The sequence below is a fragment of the Pomacea canaliculata genome, linkage group LG1 (assembly GCF_003073045.1).
Source record: "Pomacea canaliculata isolate SZHN2017 linkage group LG1, ASM307304v1, whole genome shotgun sequence".
NCBI lineage: Eukaryota > Metazoa > Mollusca > Gastropoda > Architaenioglossa > Ampullariidae > Pomacea > Pomacea canaliculata.
The window spans coordinates 33,975,463-33,987,494 of record NC_037590.1 but is presented as its reverse complement, the minus strand read 5'-3'; the positions used below and the strand labels follow the sequence as shown (position 1 = coordinate 33,987,494).

The following is a 12,032-nucleotide window of genomic DNA, read 5'->3' as shown; positions in this document are numbered from 1 at the left end:
AGGTTAGGTTGAGAGATTAATGTTTTATTGTAGTTCTCCTTTTCTCACGTTCGTGTCTACTTTCTTTACATTAGTCCAGTACAGTCTACCTCATGTCATCATCAGCTCATTATCTTCTCATGAAGCGCGAGAGCCAAGATCCATGAGTAATTAATTCACCAAATAGACCCCAGCTGTCCTTTTGAACTGACTTAAACTGAGCAGGAGAGCTGTAGGGAAGACTATATCTCAGTGCCAAAAGATGACTGAGCTGATAAAGACTACTTAATTAACAGTTAAAAATTGTAAGAACGAGTTATCTGGGTTGTGGTAAGATACAGTTCTAAAAGCTCAACAGTTTGAATTCCTCGTGAACAGTTTTACCGATGATAACATGGTTTCGATTTCAACAAGCGATTTCTTACAGCGGCACCCAAGGATCTACAAACCATATTCCTCTGGTGATCCTGCCATAAATAGGTATATGCGTCAGCTTCAGGAACTCCAGGATAGTTCTGACATTCGATTCTTTGTGGGAAGCAAAGGCGGTTTTTTTTTTTCATGCGCAAGACTGCCATGTCAACATGCGAGAGATTTCACAATTGCTGCCTAAGGCAGCAGCCAGTGATTTGAACATAAAATCGAATCTTTATCTTCCTGCTATTCCGAAACTTGAACTTTACTTACCTCTTAACCAACTCTGATCCTCCAACCACGTTTTATTCCCCTTAAAAATCTAATGAGGCAGAATGGATCAAGTTCAGTGCAAGGATGCAGTTTCCCAAATTCTACGAGAACACCTCCTTTCCCGTTTTAAGACACACGTCTACAAAAACAATCATCATTGGCAGAAAGAGGTCAACACAATCAGGACTGTACAAAGATACGCGTACGTTGTCAAGGCTACAGCCAATGGGAGAGCTGGGAGCACATATTAATAAGGCGTCTCTATGGACAAGCGTGACGTAGCGAGTCTGACGTGTCTGTCTGTGCATGGCTATGCTTGTAGGAGTGTTTCTCGAGATACTCAAAGACAGGAAGAGGGGTTTGGAGAAATCCAGATTTTAAGAAATATTAAATCTTTCACACTGAGCTTTACCCGATCAGTGGAAAATAAATTTCACATCACTACACCTTTAACATAAGTGACCGTAATGTATGAAGTTCTTTTGGTACATCGTAGAACGCGCCACAAGCAAAGCAAACCACACACACACTTGCAGACACAGATACGCTAATTAGTCATTAAAAACTCTTATTAACACACAGTGACAAGCATACATATATCCTGCCAACAAAATGTTCAAATTCACCGAATATTTCAAGAAGATGAAGATGAAGAACAAGATGAAGATGCTGCTGCTGCTGCTGCTGCTGCTGCTGATGATGATGATGATGATGATGATGATGAAGAGGAGGAGGAGGAGGAGGAGGAGGATATTATATTCGGCAAATTCTACCAAACCGCTCTAAAACTGACACGAAATACTAGACTCGATGTAACCTCGCTAGGAGGAGACAGACATCCTGTCTTGTGCCAGCCTCTACCTGTACTAGAAAAAGGTAAATACAGAAATTATTACCAGGTGTTGTGCATGAGCATTTTACCTATTGCCATCGATAAAATGGCCGCATCTGCAGGTCGGCCACGATGCTCTGACAACGAGGAAGTGAACTGTGCCGAGGCGTCTTCCATTTATGTTAACGTCATCACTAAAAGGTTCATCAGCTCCTCGCTCCCTTGAATAAAAGAAGCGAGAAGCCCAATGCACCCATTCGAGTCACTAACCCCGAGGGCTGTTGACGGACACTCATGAAAACGATAAAAACTTCTTGTGCCTCAGGCAGCATATCTCACTCTGGAGCCATGCCCAGCGGATGGGCGGGTAGCTACAGCGCTGTTCCAATGCTATCAGGAATGTTTGCAGAGTGTATGTTTACAGGCTGGGTGATACGTTAAGATAATAAATACAAACAAGCAAACAAAGAAATGTCTGTCTCTCTCTCTCAGTCTCACATGCACGCACGCGCGTACACACAAACACATATATTATGAGACGTTTGTGAAGCAAAGCTACACTCACCTTCTCTTACCTCAAGACTGAGACACCTGTCGCTGCAGTACTCCCAGAGCCCCAGGTGCGCCCCCAGGGCAAAGTCTGTATGCAGCAGCCAGTAAGGCGTGGAAAAGCCCACCAGGAATATCACAAACCCCAAGAGCAAACCTCCGCAGCTCAGCTTGTACAGCGCTGGTCGAGCTGACCACAGAGCCATTGCAGACAAACCAAGGGGTCAGCCACTAACACTAACACTAACACTGTCGCCGGCGACTGTCACTCAGTGAGACGGACACAACAGTACGATGATGGCGCTCGTCACAAGATGCCGCATTCTTTTCCCCCGAATTTCAACTCGGAGTAAAGGTAGGTGTGGGAGCAAAGAGAGCACGGAAACTGAAAGCAGTTCTCTCGCGGACTTACGAATGGTGTGGGTCATTCACAGACAGCCTCTCTCTCAATCTCCGGTGCTTGAGATGCGGCTCCTGCGATGCAACCGCGGCCACTTGAAAGAGGCGCGAGGGAGGGTACACTCACAGGAACTCGCAGAATTGTTCCAGACGCGAAACTCTTGTCCTCGCCTTACCGGTTCACACGTGCTGTGGCGATGTGTTCTACCTCAACTTGCGTTGCACGAGGAGGTGGTGGATGAGGAACAAAGGTGAAGTGAGCGGGAGGGAGGGAAGGAGGGAAGGAGGGAGGGGACAGGTGGAGGTAAAGGGAAGAAAGGGGGTTAGTTCATCAAAAGAAAGTAGTTTCTGCCAGCGACCATTGGTGAAACACCCGGAGTTTCACCCTCCGCGTTAGTCTTACTCTCGTCGCCTAGCGACTCTTTAGCGGAATGTGTAGGTAGGTACTAACAGTCTTCAACACGCTTGCACTGAGTTCCTCACTCACGGAAAGCGTTTTCTGTGGCCGCACGCACGCGCGTGCGCTCGCTCGCCTGCCTGTAGTCGCGCGTGTGGCCAGCGTTGGCGGAAGGCAACGAACGGCAAGCGTTTTCCACCTTTTCAAAAATATTTTTTTCTGAAGGGAACGCTGCTGGCGTTTGCAGTTGGCCGAGGCAGCTTCCCTCACCATCACGCGGCCAGCGGTCGTTCGACGTCAACAGCTAATCAAAGAGATCGGCCGCCACACTGCGGCTACCAACCAGCACGCGAAACACCTGCTGCCTTCACAGACGGTGTCGTCTGCGACACCAGCTCACAGAGAGACAGAGACAGGGAGGAGAGACAGAGAAAGCCAGTGTCAACATTTCAGCGCTGAGGACATCAAAAATGGTCTCACAAAGACTGCTTCTGGAAGCTCTCTCCGAGTATGTAACAGCTTACGACAGCTACCACTGCAGTACTGGTCGGAGGTTCGCTCCGGTCAGTGAATGGATAAGCGCTGCTCATCCAATCCTGTCTGTTCATTCAACGTTAGTGGAAACCCGATCGTCCCAGTATATCAGATAGATGGCGGCGGAAGAAGGGTGAACTCTCCCTTCGACTTCTGGGGCCCTGTACATATTCAGTGAGACAATAGGACCTTCACTCTTGTCTACTGTCGCTAAGACCAGGGTAGTCAAACGGCTATAGGAATAATGTGACCAGGGTTCAAAACCCTAAATCACAAGTTGTGCTTTATAGAGTTTAGGAAATTTTTTTTGAGTTTTTTTCTGCTCCTTTGTCCATCGGTGGCTTAATTATTTTCTGTCCTCATCTTTTCTTTTAACTTGTCTTATAGGAGTTCTTATGATCACCCATTAGATGGTAGATTCCATATACAAGATCGATACAAAGGAAGGCTCGATATTAAACCTAAAAACCCCGATACCTTTTTCCAACCGCTAAAAATAATCCTTCCTGGAAACACAAAATCAAACAAACAGACCAGTAAGTGTTACGTATACACACTCTGTTGACACGAGAAGTGGAAGAAAACCAATGAAGCCAGATACAACACAGAGGGTCAATAGATTTGAATAAAAGCCCAGAGTTAAGCTTTTAATTGTAACATGACACATAATGTATGTGACAGCGGGGTACGCAGGATAGCTAAAGGCTCGATCAAAGAGGAACAAGCCAGGTAGCTACACTAAGCGTGTGTAACATGAACACAGAATGTAGCATCAATGGCGGAAAGACAGGACAGGTGAAGGCTTTCACGTGTCGATAGCCGCACAAGCAAAGCACCAGCATTTGCCCACTGGTACCAGCATCGACGTCCAGGAAATGGGTCTGCCACTTCTGGAACCGACAGCCATTGTGCGGATCTCGTTCCACTGATGTGTCAACTCTGTTCCTGTTCTTGTTCCAGGCCTCTAGAGACCACCTCCAGAGACAACCGTTCTCCTGCAACCCTCTTACCCTTTGACTACCCTTTCTGGCATAATTGAAGGATGGTGTACTAGACTAGATTTGGTGTGTTTGAAGTTATATTTGTCGAATGGGGGCTATGGTTACAGAAATGTGCTCTCTTGGAATGTATTTTGATAGCAAATGACATGATAAAGGTAGAAAAATGGAACTGAAAATAATGAAAAGGAAATTTAGTTAAAAGAATGAGCTGAATAATTTTATAATGGAAAGGATGCTAATCGCTAAAGGATCTTAGAAAATTACGAAAGGTCCCTGCAAAAAAAAAAAAAAGAAACTATCAATGTAACAACAGAATACAATGGATTATAAATAAAATTAAATGATGAAGAAAAGTTCAATGGTCTATTGGTCATAGATATCATGATTGTAAGTTGGTAAGTGTGTCAAGCGCACTGTAATTGTAGAAGCTCAATCTACTCCTTCGGCCATCTCATCAAGCATAGTGAGCAAGGCAGCTTAACTGATTGATGTAGCCTGCCGTTATAATACCCGGGTGGTATATACAGTAGTAATGGCAGGATATCATGCCATTCTTGAGTAAAACAGTCATATGTCATGGAAATAAGTCTATGATATGGACAAAAACTGTGTTTGATGGCTTTGCTGATATGGGACACCCAGTTAAACATCGATTAGATTTATTAAAACATATACATTATTGCGTATCATTGCTGTTAGTGTCCACCATCTGTGAAATTCAAATGTCCGCACATGCACTCTAAGAATCCCTCACAAAAACTACAGCTTCTGTAACAGTTTAAGAGCTACATTATTTTCCAGATCGTTCTCTACACCCAGTATTAACTTGTATAAATTGGTATGTTCATTTTTTAATTTCTTGATATCTCTATGCGCTCCATTTTTTCTGATTCATAAAGAACAATATCAGCTCAACTTTTGCCTCAAAATTTGCAAATAGCATATCACTTTGATGTCTGTTGATGCATGCCACAGCTGTAGATGGGAGATTGGGGTTGTTCTCATGTGCAGGCAGGTCGAATTTCAGTGTGCTTTGCCAATGACACATTTTGTGTTTACCAGTGTGTGTGCGCGCTATGTTCTAGAGTGCATGTCAAATGAAATTTTAATTGCTCACAAATTTAAACTTCATTTGTATCTCACATCTCACTATGGTTGATTTCTTAACTTTGCTACAATTCCTCTTATTGTAGAATTACGTCTTCAACTTTGTGGGAATAAAATGTAAAGTGAAGAAATACAGGAAGAGAGAAGAAAAAAAAAAAAATCAAGGGAGATAAGCAGTAACGCCCGCTAGCCCATTTCATTAATCAAACGGCGAGACAGCCGATAACTTCCCTTGGCACGCACTAACCCATCAAGGGAATTCCTCGGATTCCGTAATTTCTGCCAGAGAACAAGAGCGCGAGCTGATCCCCTTGCTCATCAAATGGTCAAAAGGGTTTTATTCTCTGTGTCATTATCTGGACTGCTCTCGATCAACCTTGATAAGCTTCATAGCATCTGACATTGAAGGCAGTGAACACTGTGTCGAGAACATCGGACACGCCCCGACTAACCACTTCCCTTCATTCTGGTCTTTTTTTTTTAAATCCCAAAGCACAAAACTTGAAGAGAGTGCACAGTCTGAAGCTACCCCTGGTAAATGTATCCCTTCTTGAGCAAGATGTAAAATTGCAAACATTAATGTATAAAGTCAGATGAGAATATTATGGGATTGGGAGTAGTTGGTGGGGAGGAGAGAGATGCTAGGAATGGCTGATTGTTGGTGTCTAGCGTCGTCAGCTCATTGAACTATATGAAGGCGAGCTAGCTGAACCCTGGTGACACATACAGAGATTAGGTACGTGTGCGGGAAGGAAAATCCCAACCCACAATCTTCCTATTCTCACTGTCTTGGTGACAACTTCATATAGGATTGGATGATGATAACGACGACGACGACGACGACGACAATAGTTGCGATAATGAAAACTATGATGATCATGACACTTGTCGACGGTGACAGTGATGATAATAAAGCGATTGGAGAAGGAAGGATGTGAAGACGATGCTCCGGCGACTGAGATACGGGTAGAAGCTAGTAGACCCTCATTCAGTCCGCAGTTGGTTTGCACAGCCTTTGCTAGAATCATCGCTGTATAACAGACTAAGGGGGGAGGGGGAAACAAAACAAAAACAAAAACAAAACAAACAAAAAAAAAAAAACCAAACAAACAAGAAGAACAGTTGGAGGTTATAGCGTTCTAACACAACATTAGGATTATGTTCTGAGCGCTTATCAGTTCCGAAGTATGTTAACAGATGACCACATTCAAAAGCTACAACTGATATGGAACAATAACCACTCTTGTAGCCTAAAACTTCAAAAGCTTCTTAAACAAATATTTACCCACATAAACGATATTAGCACTCACAACGAGTAAAACTGATAGGGCGGGGTTGCTTTGCGTTAATGCATTCTACAAATACCGCCCCCTCTCTCCTCCCTAGTCCTAATGACAGAGGAATTAGGGCGAATACACATGATGAAAGAACGGTGTGATGCCAACAGACTATCCTTGCCAACAGTCAGCCTGGGCACCACAGGCTGAGAACTGGTTGCAGAAGATGAGGTGCGACTGATGATTTACTGAAAGTAGACTGAAGTATGGCAGCAGTAGCGAACCCTTCCTACCGACTCACCAGTCAGGACTGGGAATCTGGGATCTCAGGAGGCTCGGTGGTGACGAACTGATGGAAGAAGAATCATTGTGCCCCGAGTCGACTTGACAGATCCTGGAAAATTAGCTTGACTTTATTAAATAAACTGAGTGAGGCCGTGTTCGTTTAGGGCACGACTGAGTGCAAGTGTGAGCGCGCGCACACACACACACCTGCACGTAGGGGTCAAAGATGAAGATAAGCAAATATTTACAGGCAATTATTTATCTGATCCTTTTTGTTTGGTTATTCTTTTTTTTTTTTTAGATCAACGTTTATTTTTTTTATTCAATAAGCACAATATTCAACATTACATTTACTATTTTACTTCTCATTCAAAGACACTTTTCATTCTTAAAAACGCATTTATTCAGTAAAGAAGGAGAAGCAGAGGTAGACGTGGAGTAGGAAGAAAATACCTGGAGAAAGAGAGAGTGATGGAAGGATAGAAGTAATGAAGACATTTCAGCTTACACTAGTTATTTTTTTATAATAATAGTCGATGTATGGTTTCCACAGTGCAATTCACGCAAGTCTAACATTACTCAATATACGATGATATCTTTCTAATGGTATATTTATATTTCATAATCCTCAGATTGTGGAATATCTTCACTTCTTCTATCCTTCCATCACTCTCTCTAACTGAAACTATTTTAATTGTCTGTTGTTGTCTTGTGGAGCATTTGTTAAATACAAGTTTTCAGGGTATTGTTTTAAAGGTAGAGCCCCATTTCACAATTCCACTAGGAAAGAAGTGTTTTATACTGTGCTGTCTCGCTATTCATTTGCCGACGAAAATAGAGATGCAAGCATCCTCAAGCTTCGGCAGCAGCTAGCAAAACCCAGCGATTCAGGTTCTATCGCAGCAAATGTCTAAAACGGAATGTGAGCCATCAGTGATTAGGTAACACTTTCACAGAAAGGCCATCTAGCAGAAAACTAGTAGAACGGTCACACAAACACTTGGCATGACATCCAATTGTTAGTTTTTTTAATTGGGGGCCCAAGATGCCAAGTGCGATGCCGAGTGCAGATATATTCTAGCTACAAATGCCATCCCCGCTGACAATTTACTCTCCTGCAAGAAGAATGTCAAATGGAACACATGTTTAACACATTCATGTGCACTCAGACTGCGACAGAGGCACTTAACAGTTCCACGCCCAGACAAGGTCGTGTTTGAATGAAGTTGAGTCACACTTCCTTGATGGCATTTTTGTGCTAGTTATCTTGACATCCTGCAACTACTGCTGGCAACAACTTCATATATTTACTGTTGGATGAAATCTGGGTTTCTAAGCACAAATCCCAAACACAGGATTGTGCCACGGAGGATGGTAAGCATTCGATTCAGGTCATATTCTGTCTCAAACGCCATCACCATAGAAGACGATAAAAGACACAGCCAGCTGTTTTTAATCGCCAGCACATAAAATATTTTCGAACTGTTAGACTTGGCATTTTAAAAGCATTGAAGAATAGCTGGTGCTGTGACTCAAAGAATTTCGACATACATCATTTTTGTGGAGCTTAAAAATATATGATACGTGTGACGCTGGAAAAACGGACACGGAAGCCATTGAAAATATAACGCTGATCTTGATTTTCAATCATTGGAAGCTTCAACATCTAAGCTCTGAAGAAGATGGGGTTATGGAGTCCTTGTTCACCCTGGTAACCAGGCCAGCTTGCTGGTGGTCCTGTGCCTAGGCTTCGCGACCAACACGGTGTCCGCTGTCGTCTGGACACAGCAGCTGGGGAACCGGGCAGGGCGCCTTCTTCTTGTCCTGCCTGAGCATCTCCGACTGCCTCTTCTGTCTGATGGAGGCCGTTATGAAAGGAATGACGCTGACGGATGTCCTGCGCAGCAGCTGCAGTCACGGTGTTGTGGAAGTGTTGGCCACCTTCTTCGCCAACACATCCCGGCTGCTGACGGTGGCCGTGGTGGCTCAACGATGGGTTGCCGTGGCCAGGCCGTTGTCCGTCTCCAGGTGGTGCTCGCCTCGTCGCCGGCTCGTTGTCCTGGCGGGATTGGCGCCCCTGCCGCTTGGCTACGCGGGGTTTGAGTCCTACGGGCACTGGCTGTATCGCACGCTCTGCCAGCAACGTTTCAACACCAGCCTCCCCGAGTACGGCCAGTATGTCAGAATGTGGAAGTCGGCCATGTTGTCGTATCTCATCTTCCATGCGCCGCTAATCGCTGCCATCTTGTTTCTGAATGCCATGCTGCTTTACAGCGTCTGCACTATCAGAAAGGTAGGTAACCGAAAAGAACATAATTTAGCTTCACCCCATGTTGAAAGAAAACAAGATTTTTTGCAAATCAGCCAGTACGAGTAGGATATTAAGTAAACTGAACCATCAGTGAGTTAACTTGACTTAGGCCATTTATTACTGACAGTGAATAAACATACAACGCTCAGTATGTCTGGATATTTACTATTTGGCTACTATGACCAAATAGGACAAAGAAAAACTGCCTTTCCAAGTAAGTGTTGTATGAAAGGGTCCACAATAAATTGTTTAGTTGGCGTTTCACATTCTTTGTGTGAAGTTTGCAGTTGGAATGTAAGGATTTGTGCAGTGACCTTTACTGTATTTGTTACTTTCCTATACCCCTGAAAATTGCTTAAAAACTCATATTAGTTTTTGGGCCGCAAAGCCCATAATTTTTTCTCTCTATAGATTTTCCTCTTTCTCTCAATATGTGGGTCAGTTTTAGAGGATGCAGTGGGTTTTAGAGGATGCAGGTGAATGTGTTAATGTGTTGTGCCGGGGAACCTTTCTGACCAAATACTTTGCTGTCAATGTAAATTGTTATACTGTGTGGATTTTCTATTGTCAAAAACAAAATCATTCAAATAAAATGTCTTCACACAGGTACAGACAGGTAACATTGGAGGATCCTTGACGAGGACATGGCCCAGCCAGCTCCAGCGGCAGTATGACCTTGATAGTCGCCTGTGTGTCGACCTTTACCCTCCTTGACCTTCTCCTTCTGTTCATCCGCAATCTGCAGGCTTCTGGCTACGTTGATCTGGGGCTGGATATGGAGCAACTGTACGACCTGGACGTTGTGCAGCATTGGGTGTACGTCTCAACGGCTCCATCAACTTTTTCCTATACTCCTGTTTTGGCAAAGAGTTTCGGGCTGCCCTAAGATCAGGTGCCGGAGAGTTTTTGGTGCTGGTGATGGATCTGGTTCTGATTCTGGTTTTCGCGTGCCAGCCAGCCGGGATGCAGAGATGGGCACAGTGGCCAACAAGAGTGGCAGCTTGGTAGTGACTACAAGTACCAAACTTGAATCCGACATCTGATGGGCGTCATGCTTGTGTTTTTGTTTTATGGGGTAGGGTGAAGAGGGTATGTATTTTTGTGTTTGAATGTGTTTAAGTGAGCGCCAGAGGTTTGCTTGCCTAATAAAAAAATGTGAAAAAAATGTAAAGAAAAATAAAGCACACACACACACACATCTGGGCAATGATACTTATGCGAGTCAGATCAAATACAAGAAAATGGTTAAGAAAAGACTAAGGTGATAAAATATGCACATTATTTGTATGAAAGAAAACCATGAAAGCTGAATTTTCAATCACACACAGATGAATAAAAATGGCTTAAGTTTGTTGATGAAGTCAACCACTTGTATCATGCCTTGAGCGGTCGAAACACTTATAGTTCTATTTCAACTCTGCACCCAACACACCCAACCAACAATGTTTCATGGAAGACAAATTTTGTTTCACATCCAGTTAATCTAAAGCACAAATATCAAACAATCATGACAAACCTCCAACCTTGATAATTATGAAAAAATTAGTAATAAAATTTCTATTTCGACTCATTCATGCCTAACTTTAACCACCAGACACAAGAAAACACACCCAAGTAGCAGATCAACTCGAAGTTTTGAAAGTTCTTGTAAATGATCTCAAAAGGAGATATGGAAAGACATGGGTAAATGTATAGATTAAATGTGAGAAAAGTACATTGAAAATCACAATACGGTGATGAGAACAATGTACAAGTTCTATTTTTAGTGACACAATAGCTACAGCAGATTCCTCTTATTAAATAAGTTGTGAACGAACCTCCTATGTGAGAAATATTTGATTCTTGTGCTTTAAATACTATTTTATGACGAATAACATGTTCTATAAATGCTTTATAGGGATCAGAGTGAATTACGACCATTTAATTCTGATTCCATAATTATATTTTCTTAATACGAGTAAAATATTGCTTTTATATATTTGTATTGCTTTCATGTAGTTATATATATATAAAGCTTACAAAAACGAGAGATTCCCACCTTTAAAATGTTCATCTGATTCAACGATGATACGTATCACTCACTATCAAGCAGTTGCACATTTTAGTCGTGCATATGGCTTGAATAGTTACAATCACTAATAACTATATGAAAACGTGGGTTTGTACGCTTACTGTTTGTGCGTGTGTGCGTGCGTGCATAGTCATGATGTACATCTGCTCCGAGTCTAAGCTGTGCGTGTCAAGAAAAGAATCCGTATTTACATTGCATAGTAAACATTTGCCTGTTTGTTCATCAGCCCATCGTCACACAATAAAATCCCGGATACAAGATGTGTGGAGAGCGCGGTGCATGTCGGTAATTCCACGTCACGTCGCCGACATGTCTACGAGGAAGAAAATAACCGAGTGGTTACAGCACTTGCATCCGAACCCAGCGGAGCTCCGGTTCGATTCTCGTCTAACGCAACGAACTTTTCCAAGCCGACCCAGCTTTTGGGAATTAATACTCATTCAAAGAGGATCAGGGAATGTAGGGAATGTATAGGAGGGAAGGAAAAGGGCACCGCTGGCCTCTTCACTCCCCCTAAGACCAAAAAGGTTAGGGAATGACATTTTTTAATTGCATATGCAATGCATAGATATGTAAATTTTGCATAGTTATGCCCTTTGCTTG

The 12,032-nt window shown here is 43.1% G+C and overlaps 2 protein-coding genes across 3 annotated transcripts in view; one reads left to right on the top strand and one right to left on the bottom strand.

Annotated features, from left to right (window-relative positions):
• LOC112573098 overlaps positions 1-3,170 on the bottom strand; it is a 38,110-nt gene extending 34,940 nt beyond the window's left edge. The window contains exon 1 of one of the 2 annotated variants that reach the window (XM_025253135.1): positions 2,064-3,170. In XM_025253135.1, coding sequence (XP_025108920.1) covers positions 2,064-2,253 — 190 coding nt within the window. In that variant the 5' untranslated portion in view covers positions 2,254-3,170. The remainder of the gene's footprint in view (positions 1-2,063) is intronic. The other variant, XM_025253130.1, reaches the window with a different exon arrangement.
• Positions 3,171-7,684: 4,514 nt separating this feature from the next.
• Positions 7,685-11,391, top strand: LOC112571847. The gene is made up of 2 exons (XM_025251183.1): positions 7,685-9,340; positions 9,965-11,391. Exons 1-2 carry the CDS (start codon positions 8,906-8,908, stop codon positions 10,070-10,072), a joined length of 543 nt encoding a protein of 180 aa, XP_025106968.1. The 5' UTR covers positions 7,685-8,905; the 3' UTR covers positions 10,073-11,391.
• Positions 11,392-12,032: the final 641 nt, after the last annotated feature.

Excerpts from the sequence above, each read along its gene's own strand:
- LOC112571847 (XM_025251183.1), top strand. The coding sequence starts at position 8,906 with ATGGAGGCCGTTATGAAAGGAATGACGCTGACGGATGTCCTGCGCAGC. Across the intron at positions 9,341-9,964 it reads GCGTCTGCACTATCAGAAAG|GTACAGACAGGTAACATTGG; the intron begins GTAGGTAACCGA and ends GTCTTCACACAG.